At 47.1% G+C, this 21,288-nt stretch overlaps 2 protein-coding genes across 3 annotated transcripts in view; one reads left to right on the forward strand and one right to left on the reverse strand.

Moving 5' to 3' along the window:
• PEPD (peptidase D) overlaps positions 1–10,800 on the forward strand; it is a 117,985-nt gene extending 107,185 nt beyond the window's left edge. For both annotated transcript variants that reach the window (XM_065733172.1, XM_065733173.1), the window contains 2 exons: positions 2,870–3,061; positions 10,120–10,800. In XM_065733172.1, coding sequence (XP_065589244.1) covers positions 2,870–3,061; positions 10,120–10,269 — 342 coding nt within the window. In that variant the 3' untranslated portion in view covers positions 10,270–10,800. The remainder of the gene's footprint in view (positions 1–2,869; positions 3,062–10,119) is intronic.
• A 4,102-nt stretch (positions 10,801–14,902) lies between these two features.
• CEBPG (CCAAT enhancer binding protein gamma) lies at positions 14,903–19,159 on the reverse strand. The gene is made up of 2 exons (XM_065733155.1): positions 19,043–19,159; positions 14,903–15,973 (listed from the first exon to the last, which is right to left on the reverse strand). The coding sequence occupies exon 2, from the start codon at positions 15,866–15,868 to the stop codon at positions 15,416–15,418; it is 453 nt and encodes a 150-aa protein (XP_065589227.1). The 5' UTR covers positions 15,869–15,973; positions 19,043–19,159; the 3' UTR covers positions 14,903–15,415.
• Between the last annotated feature and the right edge of the window lie 2,129 nt (positions 19,160–21,288).

Below are 21,288 nucleotides of genomic sequence, written 5' to 3' on the forward strand. Positions count from 1 at the left end.
ATAGTACCTATTGAGATAGTCATGAGTGCCTCTGACATTAGGTGTCACAGGGGATGCTGCAGCCCTAGCCCTATGTATGTTTTAATCCAGTACTGTACTTGGAAGGAATGTTGCTATCCCTTCCACTTGGTCACCTTCCCCACCCTGCTCTTTCCCCTTCACAGTGCAGGTTTTCCTTCAGCCTCACCATGAGGTATTCTGGGGCTGCCCTCTGCTCATTCTCCATTTAATGCCTGGGCAAACACTGTGTGGGCCTCTACTAATAGAGAGCCATGAGCCCACTCATGCATGTCCTGTCTTCTGAGCAGTCACCCTTTCCCAAAGACCAGTGCAAGGTGCTTTTGTGGAAGCATTATAGCTCCTGCTATTACAGAGTGACTACAGTGCTCACCAAATTCAAGGATCTGGAGGTGAAACCAGGAGTTTGACACCACATAAAGTTGCTGGGATTGGAGGAATATCAGAACAAGGTTGTGGATTCCTTCTAGAGAAGTTTAAATTATATTTTTGGGTGAACAGGGCTGGGAGTACTTTCCCCTGCTGCTGCCTGTCCAGGCAGCCTGTTACTTTGGGGCTGCCCACGCTGCTGCCCTGGGACTGCTCACAGGCAGTAAGTGTGCTGTTGGCTTCCTTCAGAATGACACTGTGGGCAGTGTGGGCACATCTTCACATTGCCCAGACAGTAGTCGTGAAGGTATCTGAAGGGCATCCATGTTTGACCACCACACCTGGTGTTAAGCCCCATTTGTTTTAAGAAAAGGTCAAAAATGCACATGCCATGCCAGCGCTGCCTTCAGATGATGTTTGCCATTGTTTTTCTCGCTGTGCATTCATCTTTCTAGCATCTGTCTTGGATTGACTGCCTAAGAAAAGGCATTTTCAGACAGAATTGAAGGGAAGTACACTTAAAAGCCAAATACGAGCTGTTTGTTGTAAAGCAGCTGATAGATAGTTGGCAACACACCAAAAGGTCCAGACACTAATCTAATTGTTTACAGCTCATGGAGAGATTAATCCACAAGATTGGATGCCCTCATTTCCTTTATGCATTACAATGAATGTGTGAGGTGCCAAACCCCATGGGGCAGCAGCAAGAAAAAAAACAAAAAGGCTCTGCTTCTGCACAGTGGTTGTTTCAAGTTCATAAATATATTGATTCTCTTTGGTTTCTGATAAGAACCCAAAAGCAAAATTCTGTGGTTAATATCAGAGTGTTCTTGTTTCCTTAGTACAACAAAATCATGCTTTCTTACTTTAATATAATATGCAAAGTGCAGATCAAACATCTGAAATAAAATATATGAAATATCCAGTGAAATCTGTCAGAATACGCTTGTTGAATTGCGTGGGCCTGGCTTGCAAGGGCACTGAGGATTGCATGTGATCTGCATCTCTCAAGGGAAAGCATGTGCAGACATCCCAGCTGGTCAGCTTTGGAAGTCTTGGCTGCTATAAGTTGCCATGCACTGGGAGAGAATGATCTCTGCACAGGAATAAAAGAAACCTTGTTATTGCTCGGGTGACCGGTGAGAACAAAACAAACACTGCTGGGTGGCTATTGCAAGTGGTATTTCTCTGAAAGTGGAGCTGAAGAGCAAACAGTGTTTTGGGGTTACATGCACATTGAAGGGGTGATTCAGAAAGATTAAAGCCTGGGTAATACTCAGGACCTGCCTCCCCCGTGTCCCCACAGAATTTCTGCCATCGGCGTGGATGAAACATGGGAGTGCAGCCATGCCAGGAGTAGAGGCAGTGCTCATGCAGCATTCATAGCCTCCCAGCAAGGCGGCGTGCCTTCCCACTGGTACCGGCTACCGTGCTGGTGCTTCTGGAAGGAGACACTCCTGCCAGCAAGGAAAATGCCCAGGTGACAGACATGAGAAAGCTACCTAGAGGCCAGATAGAGCCTTTGTCCAGCAAACCATTGCCTTCTGCTTGGCTAGACTGGAAAAGTTTCCAGCTGTGGAGGTCAGAGCATGTACATGTTTGTGAGCTGCAGGCCTGTGGACTATTTACTGGTCACCATGATATTCATTGATGAAATTTTGCTACAGTTGCAAAGGATTTTCAAAAAGCTAATGGGGTTGAGTTGTATTTTTTTCAGATGTTGCAATAGCTAGCACATTTGGGGGAAGAAAATTAATATCCTGAGCTAGTCCTTGCAGTTCTTCTAATTCCTTGACTAAGCATGTCCTTATATATCATTTTACTTTACCAGCTTTGGGGAAGAAGAAAATGTTTTGCTAGTTAGGACTTGTTTTAACTTGGTGCTGAATGATATTAAAAACTACGTTGCCTGAAAGTCTCAATCTGACAAAAGTATAGTTTTTAATGGGCTGCTTTTATGAGGTCATGTGTAGACTCATTGCTCCTGAATCGAGATCATAAATGTATAGTTTTAATAACGTACAGTGAGAGTAAACATTTGCATTTTCTCGGAGAAACTGCTTTCTGTTGCATAGTTCAGCTGTTTCAGCCATGATATGGAGGGTGCAATTCAAGAATTGCATGTTGCTTAAAATATACTTTTCAAGGTAAGGTATAGAAAGAAATTACTTAGTGATTAGCAAAGCAAGTAATTACTTTGTCTTCTAAAGCAGTACTTTTCCAAAGATCTGTGACAGTACGGAGCACATCATGAAGCCAGAACCTCTGCAGTGCAAAAGCAGTTTGAGTTGAGTTGAAACTTGGTTATCACTGTACATGAAAGCGAAATGAAGGAATGATGAGAGATGATTGTGTACCACAATTTCGGTCCCCCCAAATTTTGATTTCGGATGTCCTAAAGAATAATCAACATAGGAGGGTCTTGATAAAAGGTTACCTACAGTTGGCATTTCTGTCCATTGAGCTGGTCTATGTTCTGCAGGGGGTGGAACGCATTGACCTGCCGGGGCTCCGAAGCTTGCGCACTGCCCGGAACCTGGAGCAGGGCATGGTGCTGACCATCGAGCCAGGGATCTACTTCATCGACCACCTCTTGGACCAAGCCCTCCGTGATCCTGAGCAGTCCTGCTTCATCAACAATGATGTCCTGCAGCGTTTCAGAGGATTTGGTGGGGTGAGTGACATTTAACTGGATGGTTTTTTTGCAGCTGGTTTTGTTTTTCTTTGCTGTGTACTTGAGAAGAAATCTTTTGGAATGTATAGTGTATTTTATGGGACAGCTATTCCTAACACAGCACCTCAAGTCATTTTTACCTACAGACAAACTGACCTTTTTTTATATATATTTTAAAATGCAGTTTTATACTTGTGATATCTAATGAACAAGAAACCAGTATTTTTCCACTGATTGAAATACCTTCAGTCAGTGCTGTGAAGTTTCATACTAGGGAGGTGTTTTGTCTAATATGGGAAATGTGTATGTTATAAAGCGTGGCTGAGATTCGTATTCCAGAGTTAGCTTCCTGCAGCCATGGCTGGGTGCTCCCTCGCAGGGCTGGAGAGCCTTGTGCTGTTAAAGTCAGGGAGGCGTTAGAGAAAAAGAGCAATAATTGATGTTTCTGAGTATTGCCAGAAGGACTTGAAACTAATGATTTTAAAACCTCTCCTGTTTTCCAAAGGAATGACTAGTGGTCTTCACGAGGTCTCCTGCTCTAGGTATCACATTGCAGGACTCACATAGCAATGTGTACACAGGAAAAGTTGGCTGACTCAGGGGTTAGCTGTGATCTGAAGATTGTTTCCACTCAGAGAGCTGCTGTATAAATAAAAGGGCCTTGTTTCTCCATGCACTCCAGGGCATTTCCCATTCAAAACCACCACCCTAGCAGAATGCGTAGCAGTTGCAGTGGCTTCCAGTAGGTTTTCATTTTAGCAGAGCAAGCATTTGAAGGGTGCTGCATTGTTCTCTGAGCTTCCGTATTCATGCACAGAGAAGATAAAGCAGGCAGCTGTAATGCCCCATCCTTCTCTTGGCTTTTCTGCTAAGTCCCCACACAACTAACAATCACTGGCAACAGCGGTGATTTTCTGGTATGAGAAGTCACTCATTAGGAATTGTCTACTGCTGCCATCAACTAATTTATCACTGTACACCATCCATGAGAGGGTAATTACTGTACTGCTCTTGGTCTGAGCTGGCTTTGAACCACCAGCCCAGACCAAAAAGTTGTGTGTGCCATTACCAGCTGCATGAGTCAGCTGGGGCCTGGGCAGCCACCTCTGGAAACTCACTATCTCGTGTGTGCAATCTTATCAAGAGACCTGGGACTTAACCTTCTCTGCTGTTTATTCATTGCTGAGGTTTAGGACATTATCTGTCTCTGTGTTGTTTCTTTATCAAGACTTGCCCGCCAGCCAGCTGAGATACTGACGAGTGAAAGGCAGTTAACTCTGCATTTTCTAACTTTGAGCATGTTGTATATGGCACCACACGCTGGAGCATATTGTAAAGGAACACTAGTGCACTTCTGTAGCTTAACACCACAAGGAAAACAGGTTTAGCTATTTTCACTGTTCTTGCGAACACTGAGAGAGATCTGGGGGCAGTTCAGTTCACTCCTGGTGAGCTTTCTCTGGAAATGTTCGGTGAAGCACATGTTCTCCTATGGTTTGCTGTGAGTACCTCCTCCAGCTCTGCTGGCTTGAGGCATGCACGTGGCTCACCTGCTTGTGAGTTTGCACACAGAAGGAATGGCAGCACACAGTCTCTACCTGGGCATGAGTTGCTGAAATGGGCACTTCTGCTCCAGAGATTCCAAACAAAGCCTAACTTTCTGCCTGGTTTTTGCTTAGCTTCCTGTAATGGTGACTTGTAAGGAGAGCGAGCCAACAAACTTTGCTACAAGGGGGAGCTGCCCAAAAGCGATTGAGCAAAAATCTAAATCTCCGATCCCCCTGTGAACAATACATTTTACTTAGAGAGAGAAAGAAATAATACACACATCCCTGAGCCAGATGTTGTCACTTGATTTTGTCCAGGAGAATGGAAATAAAATCTGAGACAGAAATGTATCTGAATATTTCTAAATTCTAACAAAAGCTGAACTGTAATGCAGTCAAAATGCAATCTGTGCTGTTCAGAGTGCTTAGTTATCCCTGTGCAGGTTCATTCTAACTTATCAAGAATGAGTGTTTCTCTTTCAGGCATGTCAGAAAATTTTCTCTCTGCATGATTCAAGATCTCATGAGGCCCAGTATTGTTACTAACATAGCAGAATTGGGATTAGTACTGGTATCAGTTCTAGTCAGAGAGCTTGCTACAGCTGTGTCCAGTCTTCCTTTATGTTTAAAAGAAAACTACATTCTATGATGGAAATAACTAGTCTGCTTTCCTCTGCAGAGCTCAGCACTAATTAAAGCGTTCTTAATTTGGCTTGATTTAATTCACTTCAAAAATGAACTTATATGAACCAAAGTAACACCACTGTAATTCTGAGTAAGACTGTCCACACAGGGATTTGTGGAGTTTAATGAGTTCACCTTGAATTCATGTCTTTTTGGTTTGGGATAATTTTCTTGAATGTGACAAGTCTCTGCACAGAAGAGAAGCCCTCGTGCTGTGCCAAGAGTAGAAGACTGCAGCCATTTATTGTAATTTGGGCTGTCCAGTGCTGGCTGTAAGGAGGTTATGAAACCTTCAAGAGCAAGAAAGAATGGAGAAGGTGAGAGGTTTTTCTTCTATACCTGTATTCCTGCTGGTGCCAACATGGTGACATCAGCACAGCTGCACATACTCAGCACAGGTTGGGCCCAGCCCCATGCCTGTGTGCAACACAGACACTCACGCTGCACGACTGTACTGCTACTTGAAAATCTTGCAGCTGCCCTCATCTCAGACTAGAGCTGTTCTGTTTTGGGAACCCACTGTAGAGAATCTGCTTTTGCAAGGGGGTTGGACTTGATGATCTCCAGAGGTCCCTTTCAACCCCTACGATCCTGTGGTCTGTGAACTCACTCAGTCATATCTTCATCAGTTCTCAGTCTGTAAAACTAAGCTCAGTCCACCAAGGTCATGGACGCTATGGGGCTGCCCCAGGGCACTGTGCTACACTGGGGATCTGTGAGCATTGCTCTGCTGAGAACACAGAGCTTTGCAAGTCAAGGTGTGTGCACATGGCTGTGCATATGGCTCGGGGAAAGCACGTGGGGAAGGGGAAGCACCAGCTCCAAATGTTGCTCTTTGGGGTTTGAAATTTCCACTCTTCATAAGCTGATTACTGATACATGCAATTCACATGATATTTTCTCAGAAGAAAAACCCAGAAAAAGCATTCATTGTTTGGCCCTAAGTATTCGGCCTCTAGCCTTCAGGCTTTATTTTTTCCCTAGGATTTGTAGAACCAGCACTACACCTAATTTGTGAAAACTTGGTGGGACTTAGAGAAAATGCTCACTGTCTGCTAAGCATGTTCATCTGCTTTTTAATATCTCACATCATGCAGCCGTACTAATACTACTCATCATATCTTGGAAAGGTTTTCACAGGAAGGCAGTTGTCTAATGAAATATGTCACTTTCTTTAAAGTTCTGAGAAGTGATGGTTGTAGGCAGCCCCAAAACTGTGAGTGCCTGCTTACAAATCTTCTTTAACCCTTTTCTCTTAAGTTGCCTAATTAACATAATTAGGTTAAACTAAGAGCAATTGTTGCTAACCTGTATTTAAGTTATAGTTTATTGGTTCTTTTTGAGGCTTGATGAAGGGAATGTATGCCTGAAGCTCTTTTTTCCAGCCACGTCAGTCGATCTAGTGAAATGCATGGCCTCACCCTACAAATCTTGATCCTCTTTTGTAAAATGTTTATACATAGACCTTTAAAGTAAATTGTGCCTGACATGAGCATTTGCTTGTGAGTAAGAGGACAGAGATTGGCAGCATGGAGTACGAAAGCAGCACAGAGCCCATCGGCCTCTGTAGGAAGGCTTTGTATAACGTGGGAACAGGAAAGTGGCAGATGCTTCCCCAGTCCTGAAGTGTACCCACCTCTCTCTGATTTTAACTTTAAGGATGAATCTATTTCCTAATCAATCCCAGGAAGTGCAGAAGTCAAATTCTCCTTGTGATAAGTTTGCTTATTAAAAATTATTGGTGATTTTAAGTCAGTCCCCTTGTCCATATGCATCTTCCTCTGTAGTAAAGCAGCTGTAAAAGCTAATGCATGGATGGTCCATTTGGCCAGAAGCACATGTGCTGATGTGTGGCACACGTGTGGTACACATCCTGTCCTGCTTTCCCACAGATCTCCTGCTCCGGGGTTTTGTAGTGATTCTGTTGCTCCTTTCCACAGCCATAATCAAATAAATGCTCAATAGATTAAAAATTGGAGACATGTCACCAGTGGACTTTTTTAATCACATATGGGATCTGTCATCGACCAAATCTGGACTGTTTAATTGGCCAAAATTTTTTCTTGACTCTCAAAAGCCTGTTTTATATATCATCATCCAAAAGAAATGAATGAGTGCTGCAAACCCCCTCGCTTGGAAGATAACACAAGAAGCTCTGGGGAGCATGACTGTATCAGTTAGTCAGGACAAAGTGCGAGGCTGTATATGTAGCTGACAGCAGCACGGTGTTAACGCGTGTGCTGTCCTTGGCCATGCCTGTACAGCCCTGCTTTGGGACCAGCTTGGGTCCATCGAGTCAAGCCACATGATGGTCTGCTGCTGGCGTTAGGCAGTTGTGCAATCAAATCTATCTAAATAGGTCGTGCCACTACCCGTGATAAGATAAAGGTATTTTAGGGTCCTGATGTTCCTGGGCACTTGGCCTGTGCAGGATAGCTTTGTGAAATTGCCATCTCACACTGCAAAAGCCATGTGTGGGGGAAAAGCTTGTGGGGAGCCCCTGGGAGCTGCAGTGCAGCGTGGCCTCACACCTCCGCTCGCTGTTCCTTTAAGCCACGTCTGGTTCCAAGCCATGTTGTAGTCCTGAACTGAGCAGCACTGTGGAACAAAGAGCCTGAAAACAGGGACAGCTCTGAGAGCAAGTTTCATAACTGTTCCCCACTGGGAAAGGCAGTCCCAAGTTGACAAGCTCTGCCAGCCGGAGCCAGCATCTTTTGTCCATTTGGACTGAGGACAAGAGCAAGCCAGGCTCTCCTGGAGGGAAGGTTTTGCAGGTCCTCTGATGCTGCTGCTTGTTGCAGCTGAGTTTAAGCTCACTGCGATGTACATAGTGCGAACAAAATGAGCAGATGCACAGATTTTTTGCCCTCTTGGGAGCCTGTGTTCCTCTGCATTTGCGTTGTCTTTAACCAAAGGGATAATGCATACTAAAGCTGGGCAGTCCTTCTCTGTTAGGGTAGGAACACACTTCAGGTTGGATTCCTGCAGGCAGAGGGTGGCTGGGTCCTGGAGTTCAGCTGGGAGCAATGGGGAGACCGTGTGGGAACGGCCCTGCTGGCCCCTGCCCTCTGCAGCAGCACTCAGTGGGTTCCTGACAGCTTCCCTCTCTGTCTGGTGCTGTGTGTGCCACTCCAGGCTCAGGGTCCTCTGCTTTGCTCACTCACTGGCTTTGCATGCATCTGGACCCAGTACTCACTGTTATTTGCTCTTTCAGGATCTTTTATTTTGCACCTGTGACAGAATCCCTCTCCCTGTACTCCAGAGCCTGCCCCCATCCCACTTTGCTCCATTTTTCTCTTCCAGAATTGTCCATTTCCAGGTTTCGACTGCTCGTGACTCTACCTCTGCACCGTTATCTGTCAGTCCTGTCTCCTAACTGTATCTTGCCTTCCCCAGCTCCTTTCCTCACTTTCATTCCATTTTCCAGCTCATTACCATCCTGATTTTCTTGTGGCACACACAGAGCACCAGTGATATCACGTTTCCCCACAGGCTGCTCCGTGTGCTGTCTGGCTCCTGTCTGCTCTGCTCTCAGGGCTGTCACAGCTGAGAGATGCCCATGTCCAGCTGAAAGAATAAGATGCTCAACTGCAAAAAAAGAGCAACATTGTTTTTTTTCTAATCTCAGTTGCAAAGCTGCTGAATTGTGACTGAAATGTGTCTGTAGCAGATTCAGTGGGGAATTTCATCTCCAAGAGGTGAAACCAGCCATGTAGAAGCTGTTGAAGCACCTGGACATGTTCACTGTGTGGCTTGGATCCCCTGTACCGCCCAGCATGGGCCCTTCAGACACACTGCGTGCAGCTTCCAGAGCACAGCTGTCAGATCCCAGAATGTGAATTTGGAGTTGATCTATTTAATTCTGCTCTATAATATACTTAACGTGATACCAGCTAAAATAAATAATTTGGCAAAGACATCATTAAACAGTTTAATAAGGAGTGGGTGACTCATTCTGTTTGAACAAATGGATTATTTTGCAATCAGAAGTACAAATGTTAACCAGCTTTATTTTTAGTTGTAAATGTCAAGAGGTCAGAAACAATTAAAACAACTGTAAGGTGGGAGTCCCCAGAGTGTGTGTTCTCTTGGATTTACACTTTACTAAAATTGCTTTTATTGCAGCTTAGCGACTTAGCAACATTTTTCTGATAAGATAATAGGAAATGACTATGTAGGCACATTTACTGGTAAGGAGAGATTAGAGTCAAACAGAAATGGAACATACTTTTCATTTCAACAGAACAAGAGCTGGAAAACTGAGAGGATCTGCTTTTTCCTTGCATGATTTAAAATGCAGCGATTGTCCTTTAAGAGGAATTCTGACCTGCGCAGGAATTTCTCTTCAGCTCAAAATTCAGTGTTTGAATATCAGCTCCAAGCTACTTCGTGTTGCAGTTCCTCCTTTGAAAGCCTGCAGTATCTAGAGAAGACGTGATTTGTCAGCGCACGGCAGCAAACTGCAGCCAGCACCAGGACTGCTCTGAGAGCAGGCACCTCAGGTGTCAGCAGGCACAGCGAGCTGGGCACTGCCAAGGGTAGAGGCAAATTTGGGAGTAACTCACCTTTTCCTGCTCTTGGTGTCAGAGGATAGAGATGCACTGACCCCATGCGGCCTCACTCACCTGGCCCTGGGTGCCTGCAGAGCACCACCGGGCTCACTTGCAGGCCGCGCCTCCTGCGGTTCTGGTGCTTGCTCTGTGTTCTGCTCTCATGTCAGCAGCTCAGCTGGAAACACACCTGGTGCTCCCGCGGCTGTCGCTGCCCGAAGTGCTTCTCATCTCCGGCCGGAATACCTCACTGGTAACTGCGTGTTCTTTGTGACAGGTCCGGATTGAAGATGACATTGCGGTGACAGCCAGCGGAATGGAGCTGCTGACGTGCGTCCCACGTACCGTGGAAGAAATAGAGGCTTTCATGGCAGAAGGCCAAGGCAGTGCCAAGTCATTCGGCTCCTTGTCCAGCCAGAAGGAGTAAGCTTCAGGGTGAATGTCCCACACTGATCAGTCATCGTTCTGATTTAATGCTGCAGCGTAGAAAATAACATGCATCCAATTCTTAGTAGTGAGAAGCGGGCAGGCTGTTAGCTGGAATGATTCATTAATTAAAAATGAAGGTAGAAGGCTTCAGCATTGGATATCCAGGTACTCCAACATCGCTGCTTTGCAGGCAGCAGTTGATGACAAGTGCCACCTGAATAACCTTGCTACAGTGCCTGTGGGGCTTGCACTGATGTCAAAGCCGAACTCTGGCACGCCTTTCTTCCAGTTAAATCTGAATTTTGATGATAGAGACTCTTTAAAATACAGGTGATCTGAATGCTGCCAGCAGTTGTAACAATCTGAGTCATTTATTAAGCTTTATCACAAGTATTGCAAAAAAGAGGGAAAAAAAAACCCAGCTTTTCTCGGTGGACACAATGACACTTATATTTTTATTATGGATCTTATTTCAGTGACAATGGAGTGAACCGAATGAAATTTGTATTAAAATTCATCCTTGGCATCATTTGTGTTCACAACTTGTGTTCATTAGGTTCTCCTGCTGCCATTTCTGCTTCTTTACCTGACCTTTCTGCCAATTTGTGTTCTGGACACAGGGTGCATTGATCCTGCACAGTCTGGTGCTTATTGAATTTGTTCATCTATTTGTTTCTTAAAATTGTGGAGTGCTGTGGTGTTCAGAAGCCTTAAAGCCTGCAAGAAGGAAGCGTCTTCGTTCCAGGGCTCCGTGTCAGTCAGAGCTGTGTTCTGCCAAGTGATCAAGTTGCTTCAAACTGTCCGTTGTTAGCAGCTTCTGAATTAAATTATGTAAATTTTACATGGATAGACCACAAACTACAACAAAATGATCATAAAATGGCTTTTTATTCATTCAAGATTTAAATTACACAGAGAATCCTTTCTTTTACCATAGGTGAAGCCTGCAGGAAAACAAATTCTCTTGCATCATAAAATAGTCCTGGTTGCTCTAACTGCATGAAAGTAGTATTGCTTACTGAACACGTCATGTTTACGTCCATTGCTGCTGAACACACCAGAAGCACTGCGTTGTGCCCTTGTGCCCCCTGGTTCTGACCAGCTGGAGGTCTGCAGTTCTGTCAGAAATGGTGAATGTGTTGCTCTGTCTGCTGACTGCGCAGAGCTGCGTGTCACAAACCTGCTCTCCCTTTCCTTGCCAGATAGGGAAGAACATTGCCAAATGGTGAAGACCAAGGAATTGCGTTGTGAAATATTCCAGAGGCTTCGCTGCTTCTGTTCAGTGTCACTTTGCTGAATAATGAACCTATGTGCATTTTTTAAAGGTTGCTGGCCATGGTCTGTAAGAGGTGAGTGTGGGAGGTCTTGAGTTGGGAAGGGATGTGAAGGGGCGTATGCGAGCTCAGCAGCTGTGGTGTGCAGCATTGCTCCTGCTGAGCTTTGCGGTGCCAAAACCTCCTACTCCTGAATGCACAGAGCGTGCAGAGGTGCTGGGCTGTGTTGGCAGCTGTGCAGGTGCCATACACCACAAACCTCCAGGCACGCTCCAGGCTCATCTCCCTGAGCCCTTTCCAGCACGGGGCAGTGCCCGCAGCCTCAGCCTGCGCCCTGAGTCCAAGTGCAGCTGCAGCATGCTCAGCTGCTCTGGGCACTGAAACCTGCAGTTGCTTTGGCTCAATAGCAGTTACTGCATTAAAGTAACACTTCACAGATTTAGAAAAAAAATTACAAAAAAATAAAAAAATAAAAATTTGGAATTGTTTCAACGAAGCCGTAACCCCAGTGCAGTTAATGGGCCTTTCCCTGCTCATGATGAATGTTGGCACATGGCACGGTGCTCCTGCAGAACAGGTCTGGCACTGTGCAGGAGGGCTGTGCCCCAGCACGCAGCGCAGGGGGAGCGTTGCCTGGCAGTGCTGTTGGGAGGGATGGGGGTCCACAGGGCTGGGAGCACTGCCCTGCACAGCCAGGGCCTGAACTCAGCCACTGGGGATCGTAGCCTTCCTTCCAGAGCTCTGTTCTGCAATTAGGGTAATTTCTACCCACTTAAGCAATAAGTGAATTAGATGTGTTTTTTTTTTTTTTAATTAGCATCAGTTAGGGGAGTAAATGAAAATGGCAGAGTGGTATTCAATGTTTTAAATGTGTGTGCTGGGGAGGGAGTACAGGTTGTGCCAAACTTTCCTTATGACTGCATTAGTATTTCTTAGGCTGTTAGCTGTATTTTCCCAAATGCCTTTCCCCCCAGTGCAAACAGACTCCAACAGAGCTGCACCAAAATAGCAGGAGTGCCCAGTGTTGAGCAAGTTCGTGTGTTTACAGAGGTCCAAGTTCTGAACTGATAGAGGCAAACCGGCAGTGCCCCGGGCTGGGTGCACTCCAGGTGTATCTGAGCAGTGACACTGCTGCAGTTACACGTGTGGTGAGCAGGGCACAGCCTCCTCGTGCTCGGCCTGAGCGGAAAAGTTCTTTCATTGCTACAGTGAAAAAATGGGAATAATGTTTTGTGGTGAAATGTACAATGCTTTAGTGCTCCTTGTTGTGACAGGCACTGTGCTCTGTCACAGGCTATAGCTGCTATTAAAAAAAATGGACAAAAAGGAAAACTTTGGCTTTTATAGGCCAACATTGAATTTTTTTGTGGAGGAGTGTTCATTCCAGCCTTTCTGTGGGAAGAACTTCACTGTGAGAGTTCTGTGCTGAGTGTGGGCTAAGCCCTCCCAGCCTCAGGTCTGCAGGGCCGAGCTGGCGGTTGTGGCAGGAGGCTCAGAGTAACTGTTGCAGGGATGGATTTAAAGTAACTCGTCAGAGTCACACACGGTCTGCATGCAAACAAAGCAGCTGCTAAGCTGCACAAGTCATTGTGCAAACAAGCAACTTGTAACTCAGTGGTTTTGTTTCACACAAGAAGGAAGTGGCATTGGTGCTGTCAGGTGAGGTGACCTGCCGGAGCGGCTGTCCGTCAGACAGTTCTACTCCCACTCAAGGGACTGTAAGGAAATCATTCTCCTGGAGGCAGCCCCTGTACAGCAAGGTTGGAAAAAACACCATAGAGAGACTGGGGCCTTTTTTCAGGTTATCAGGACAGGACAGGACACTGTGCTGTCCAACCATCAGCAGGGCAACAAGGCCATGTAGTTCCAACCCAGAGCCAACCATAAGGGATGGGGCTCCTGCCAGAGCTGGCACCCATCTGCAATGCAATCAGGTCATCTACACTTGTACAAGGGTTGCCCCCCAGCCCCTCCATCATAACCTTTTAATTGCAGTATACATTCAGGAAAGGAGTCCTATATTTCTTTGTTCCTTTTATTATCTGTGTGTTTGTGTGTGTGTGTGTGTGTGTGTGTGTGTGTGTGTGATTGGGAATTTAGCACAAACTGCAGTTACTTTTCTGATTCTCTTTCCACTGAATAGAAACTTAAGTGGAGAACAAGAATGGAAACTGATGTACTGATTTCTCATACAGCCACTGAAGTGATCACCTCTGCATCTGAAGGAAAGAGAAAAGGGACAGGAAAAACAAGGCCAGCACTGGAGGCAAAATGTTTTTATTAGTTTCTGATATTTCAATCCTATCTAATTAAGCTGCAGCTAGAACCAAAAAAAAAAATCATCTTTGTAAAAAGACTACCATAGTCCAAAACAATCCATAAAAAACTGCATCTAATTGCCTTCATATTAAAAATTGAAATTCAGAAAGAACTTTTAAAGGCTTTATTTTCTAACAGCATCTTCATAGAGATAATATCCAAAGTGTGTTTTTTTTTTTCTTCCTAAGTACAGGTACAAGGCAAACAAGCATCCTACAAAATATGGGGGAAAAAGGTAGTGTAGGAGGGAAATTAAGACAGTGTAATAATCCACTAGCCAGACACACAGGTTAAATGTAACACAACCATACCATCAGGGGAATACTTAAAAATGAAAATAAATTAAGGTTACGCCAAAGTTCCTGCTTCACTTTTGCTGTTAAAATCCTCAATATATAGTACATACCACTGCATTATGGATCATGGCAAAGACTTATCACTAGCATTTAAAAAACTGCTGAAGAAAAACTCCTATGGAAATAAGACTGAAGATACTCCTTCACACAACTCTGTGATGGCTATAGGAATTCTCTGAATCCGGTGTTCAAACGGGGGCCATTAGTTCTAAAATCACCACGCATTTCTGCACAGGCTTGGCTGCAAATCTGAACGGCTGTGAGAATGGAAATGAACACAAGTGAGCTGAGATCAACGTGCTCTTGCTGTACAGATGCTGCCCTACCCCTTTTGTTGCTCAGCCAAGCTGCATATTTTGTTCTCCCTGATACCCACACCCCAGCAGGAATGCAGTTCTGCAGAGCACAGGTTGTTGGTAGCATTTTTATTTTCTGGAAACCAAAGTCTTGTTCTCCTGAGGCCCCAGGGTCGCTGTGCAAGCCGTGTTTACACAGACACAGGCATACAGGGCCTTGTGCTGCTTCACCTCTGATTCTTGGTGCTTCAGACCACCACTTGCCTTGCGAAAGCCAACTGCTTGTAAATATGATAGAATATTGCTGTTTTTCTAGAAAACATCTTTAAGTACCCCAGCTCACTATTACTACACCCTGCCCATTAACTACAACCAGATAGGAAAAACCTAAGTGGTGCTCTGTAGGAATTGCTCTGTAGGAAGAAAAGCAGTTCCCCAAACAGGACAACAAACTCTTTCTACGGCCTCTACAGTTTGTAATATGTAATGGAGAAAACAGAGGGCTTAAATGCACTAGAAGGTATTTAAAGGAATTCATCCAATTTCGAGTTTCTGATACTACAGTGAACCATCCTGATGAATTTCTCCTGTTATGCTAAAAGTAAGAAGGTAAGCGTGCATCCTTGAAAATGCTAGTTCTGTACTAGTAAGCTCCTTGCTGACTAAGGATTTAGATCTGCACTTATTAGACAAATCTTCTAGAGGAGAAAAATAAATTTAACGCCTTTAAAGAAATACCTTAAGCAGTTTCTGGTTTAATTGTATCAAATCTTCAGTGTTAAACCTAAAAAGATCTGCACAAAATGATGGTTAAAGAACACCTCTTTTGCTCAGTTACTGCATGGGTGGTGCAGACAGGCTGCTCCTCCAGAGTTCATTCCGTGCGGTGCTGGCGGTGACTACTGCCCACTGTTCTCTGGATTTGTTGTGGTGCTTTCAGTGCCAACAGGTTGCACGTTGTCTGCGAGACTGTGTGCGTGCTCTAGGAATAGGTCTTTCAGTACGCTCAGCTCCTTGGTCAGGAGCTTAATTTTCGCCTCTAAACGTTCATTTTCTTCTTTGAGCTGGGTGACCCTTTGCAGCGTGTCTTGTGCTTTCTGCTTGCTTTTTAACCGGCTCTTTTTCACTGCCATGTTGTTTCTCTCTCTGCGCTGACGATACTCATCGCTGTTTCTATCCACAAAGGAATTTTTCTTTCCCTGCTTGCTTGGAGGCACGGCTTTGCCTCCACCACCAGGACTAACGGGAACCAGCTGGGGAACCTGCTGCAAACCACTGCTGTGTGCCTGGGTGTGAATCACGCTTACTCCGTTCGCATCTGTAGCGCTGTTCTGTGGGGATGTCTTGCTCATTTGGACGGGCTCTTCTTTGACACAGCAGAATATCAGAAGACTGAAAACTGTTTTGTAGATCGTGTTTCCAGCAGGTCTTCACATGGGTTAAGGGCAAGGTGAACCCTGCAGGAGAAACAAATGCTGTTAGAGGTGGGCTGTGTTCAGCTACAGTCTTACACATGGCTGCCTCTGGCACCAGGTACCGATGGCACATCTGGCAGCAACACACCAAAACTATGCTGGAAGTGGAAAAGCTGCCAACTGCTGGGACATTTCAGAAGCCTCTCGAACATGTTTGGATTGGAAGGGACTGTTACTGGGTCATCCAGTCAAGCTGTTTGCATTGTTCACTGGATTTACTCAGTTATTCCAAAGTCATCCCTGATGGATGGGTGTCTAGCCTAGCCTTGAAAAATCTCATTTCACAACCTCTGTCTTGGCAACTGGTTCCACTGTCTAACTTTTCCTCCAGTTATATAATTTTCTTAATTTTTAGACTGAATTCTTCCTTCTGCAGCTTAAACCCATTAACGGCCTGACTCTTGACCAACAGGAGTGCTTGATCCTTGTCCTCTCCTGACCATCGTTCTGGGTGTATGCACATTCCCTGGTGGTCTCTGTTTTTCTCTAGAGACAGTCCACCTCCCTTTGAACATTTCACAGCATCTTCCAATGCTTTCACCAGCTCTAAGATTGTTTTACTTATTTTTGAAGATGGAGCCCAAACTGATGGTTGTTTTAAGGTCTTGGAAGTGCAAAAATGTACAAGCAGCAGTGTCCTGTGAAGGCTGTGACTGAACAACATGAAAGAAAGCCTTCAGCCACAAACAAGGTAAGACCAATGTAAGAATCACTGCACTTGAAAGACAGGGGACTACTGCCACCTCCTTGGAGACATGGCCCACAGCTGACCTGCCCACAGCGTGCTCTGACCACAGTCATTGTCCATGCTCTTCCCCAGTAGGTAGCAGGCAGACAGGCTGAGGAGTGGACACCCTCCCAGCTAGGGCTCAGCCTGCTCCCAGCCCTGCCAGTAGTACAGGACTCCACCACTGCTGCCACGAGGACACAGTCACCTCCTCGCCTGTCCCCAGGAGGACCCATTGGGAAAGAGAGCAGCTGAGGTCAGTGGAGCACAAGGCAAGCTGCACAGCGCCCAGCCCAGCCTCACATCTGACAGCACAGGAGGCTGCAGCAACGTTTGGGCCACATTCAGGGGCTCCTGAGCTGCATGCTGCTCCTGCTTATTTGTTTTCCACCACAGACTGAGTGGCATTTTACATTCTGCTAGGTGATCGTTAATGAGGTTAAAACGCTGCAGTCTACATCAACTGCACATTTTCTTTTGTAATCTGAGGGAGCCAGAACCAGGTGCAGCCCCTCAGTATGGCTCAGTAACATTCAGGGCAGAACCCAGTGATTTGGCTTCAGTGTTACTCAAAATTAACATTCTGTTGCCAAGAAGTGTTCTCCCTTAAAAGAACTGAAAAAGGTATGTGAGTAGTGAGAATATACCCACGCCCCTCAAGAAACTGTTTCATTTTCATATTTCAGGCCAGAAAGATGTCCGGGCAGACGTTGGTCTCCTCCACTTCAGCAGCCCAGCTAGGTCAGCACTCGAGAAATGCCACATCTACCAGCTGCATTGTGCTCTACTGCAGAGGAAGGGGCAGCGCTGCCCTGAAAGCACCACACCCCACCAACATCTGACGAGTCCCTTCACAGCACGAGGTTCCACTTGCTGTTCTCTCTATGCTACCAAAACTTTAATATTGTTCTAACATATGCATAAGACCTCTATCTGATGGCCCTGAAATTCAAAGGAAAAAAAGAATGATTTGTTCCATGAAATTGAAATGTAACGGGATAGTTAAGTTCTCAGTGAAGGAGGATGTGGATTCAACAGAGACAGAACCCCAGTGTCACATCTCCCAGGCTGCTGTTACCCCTGATGCACGGGGCACTTTGCATTGGATTTCCCCCAGTTCCTGGCTCCTGGAGCTACCCCGTGCTGTGTCAACTACCTATTTCTTCAATGGGACACACTCTGATCTGGCACTCACGTGGGAGATGTGACTTGTGGCTCCTGACCTGCTTCAATACTGGGTACAATGGGGCACCTTCCGGAGCTGCTGCCGGAGGTTGGAAGGTATGGGATGTTGGAAGGGGCTGTGCCGAAGCACAAGTGCACCTGGGGATGGCTGTCAGGCTTCACTTCTCGGGTGTGTGCCACACACACACACACACATCAGCCGTGGGAGGGTAACAGCATGGCACGACAGGCAGCAGCTCCCTGGCATCCCATCCCATGCAGCTCCCAGCCGGCCCAGGGCAGCTCCGGGCAGATTCTGCCCAGCACTGCGGAGCTGCCCGCCACCCACCACCACCCAGCGCACACAATAGCGGCAGCCCGGGGCTGCAGCTCCTCGGGGATGCGGCATCCCAGGCGCATCAGGCCCTTTATTCGCTTTGCTTTGCCCCACAAATTTAAAACTTCCAAATGTTTGCCTTGGCAGAAAGAAAAAAAAAAAAAAGAAAGAAACAACAAAAGCCAGACGAGTTTTAATTCGCTAACGAGCTGAGTTTGGTTGGTTTGTCGCCCCGCAGCCGGTTTAGGCCGCAGGGAGCGGGACAACAAACGCCGTTCCCACGGAGCGCCCGCGTCCCCGCACACTGCCGGCACGGCGGACACGCGGGACAGCTGCTCTGCGCTTTAACGCTAAGACTGCGGCGCCGCGAGCCCCAGCCAGCCCTGCGGGACGCGGAGCTCCGTGCGGCTGCGGCCGCCGCTCGAGGGGAACCGGGCCCTAACCCCGACCTCCTCGGGTCTGCACGCCTTCGGGACTCGGCTCCGGGGCACCACGGCTCCGGGGCCGCCCCTCCGCGCTGACATCAGCGCCGCCGCCCCTCCCGCCCTCCGCCCCTCCCGGCCCGGCGCCCCGGGGCTGCTCCCGGCCCTCCCCCGCCGCCCCGCGGGGCCCCGCTGCCCGGGGGCCGCCCGCTCGCGCTCCTCCCCCCGCCCGCTCGGGCCGCGCCAAGCCGTGACTTCACCGGAGGGAGGGGGAGGGGTGGGAGGGGGGAGGCCGCCCGCCGATTGCATCATGCGCTCCCACGCGCGGGGCCGGCGGACGGGCGCGCGGCGGGGGCGGCCCCTGCGGCCCTGAGCGGCGCCCCCCGCGCGGCGGCGCTTACCTGTGGCGGCTCGGGCGGCGGCGGAGGGGAGGGGCGCGGCCGGGCCCGAACCTCCTCGTTCACGCGCGGAGCGCGGCCGAGCGGCGATTGCGAAAGCCGCCCCGCCCGCCCTCCCGCCGCGGTGACGCGACGCCCGGCCCTGATTGGCAGTCCCCGCGGCCAATCGCGCGGCCCCGCGCTCAAAGGGCGCGGCCGCGTTCGTGTGGGGACGTTGCGGGGCCCCGCCCCGCCGCGGGGGGGCGCTCGCCGCGGCCTGGCGCCATCTTCTGCCTCGGGCGTGACGGGGCGGCTGAGGCGTCCGCGGTGGGCGGCGCTGAATCGCTGTGCTGCGAGGGGGAGGGGCTGGAGGTATGGCGGGACACGGGGCTCTGCCGTGAGGGGCTGCGTGCCTGACCGGCTGCGTGCCGTCCTGTAACGTTCCTGCTGCGCGTGTGCTGCTGTGTGCTGGGCGGTGCCACCTTTTGTACGATACTGTTTCCTTGTCAGTCTCAGGTATTTAATATCGCCAATGTTTTTCTGTTTCCCAGTTGAAACGGTTCTGTTGTCTCTGGCTGTGACTCATCCATCTGTAACTAGAGCAGGAATTCAGGTAAGCGTTCAGCATCATCCTTTCCCTAAGTGTTCTGTGTGTTCCCACCCTTGGGGTGTTGGAACACTTCATTGCCGTTCATTCATTCATCAGAGGATGAAGAGAATATAAACGAGCTCGTTCTCCCGTAGCCTGCTTGTTCTGAACGTCAAAGCCCATACACAATGCAGTACACGTGGGGAGCTCCAGCGCACGGCTGGCACTGCGTTCTGTTACAGGAGAACTTCTAGTGTTTGCAGGATAAATCCCCCCAGTACCAATGGGATACGTGGGGAGCAATGTAGGACGTAACGACAAAAACTCCAGGAGTGCTGCTGTGAAGGCATGGCCCTGAAGCACACACCTTATCTGCACAATGTCACGTTGAGTTACATGAGCTGTGCACTGGCTCTGGTGTTCCATGTCATGAGCTGGGCCGTAGTGCTCTGCACACCTATAATACTGTCTGATTTCGTGAGAGTGGTGTATTTTCACATGCATAGCCCAATCTTGTGCATCTTGAAATACTAATCCTTAAAAAAAAAAAAAAAACCCACAAGTTTTCAGCATGTTCAAGTAATACACAGTAAGTCACATCTCAAGGAAGAAGGACAACTGAAGAAACAAGCTCTCTGTGGGAAGTGGAGGCAAACAAGTAGGGGCCAAAGGAACATGTTGGAGTAGCTGTCCCTGTTTGGTGCTTGGTCAGTATGTTCACTTAATGCTAACCAAAAAACTTCTCTGCAGCCTTATGCTCACAGTGAGGAAGCTGCTTTATCTCCCAGTCATATTTATTGCCCAATTCCAGTGTCTATGGTGTTACTCTGTGTTCATGGGCAGTTATTTCTTGGTACTAAAATAAAAAACATATAAATGTACTGGATTACAACCTGTACTTCTTTTTTTTCCTGTAGACATTCAGTTACCTGCCTTCCCTTCCCTCATGGATAGCCTTCACTGGACTTGAAACTTGCACAATTGTGTTAAACATTTACCTTTCACTCATGGTTTAACTGTGTAGTTTTTCCCTCTATTGCATCTTCAGAATTCTTAGAGATGAAAATTCACTTTCTTGAGATTCAGATGAGAGGGAATTGTTTATCCTTTTAAAATATACATGCATATAAATTGGTCCCTTGGGCTACTTGTAAAGTGTGTCAGTGGACAGATGCACTAAATGATATCAGAACTTTCTGTCCCATCTGTACAGGCACAGATCTGTAGTCCACCCCTGCCAGCCCTTTAGTGTTCCGGTGTTAATCATTCAAAGTGTGCTAAGCCATAATAGAAGAGTAACAAGCAGTTAAAAAGCAGCAGTAGCAGTCTCTTGCTGTCTGTTTTGACATGGAAAGAAAAAAAAAAAAGAGAGACATTTCTAACCTTGTCGTTGTCAGTCTAAGAAATTTTTTTCTTACTAATTGTTACTCCTCACAACCTAGAATTGTTTGAAACTGGACAGAAAGACTCTGAATATGGTCGTGCTCCTCATGATCACAGAGCAGTTGGTATTCTTTTGGGAAGATCCCAGTAATACAAAGTCTGTAGTAGTTTTTCCTATTATTTCTTCTTATTTTGCATTTTCATGTTTCAGTGTTTGTTTTTTGCCTTCAGGACTGACCTTCACCAAGATCAAAATGCTACTGTTAGAAATGCCTCCCAATCCAATTTGATAACTTTA

This window comes from Cyrtonyx montezumae, unplaced genomic scaffold (genome assembly GCF_038088225.1).
Source record: "Cyrtonyx montezumae isolate F1298 unplaced genomic scaffold, pur_monq_1.0 scaffold_17, whole genome shotgun sequence".
Taxonomy (NCBI): Eukaryota; Metazoa; Chordata; class Aves; order Galliformes; family Odontophoridae; genus Cyrtonyx; species Cyrtonyx montezumae.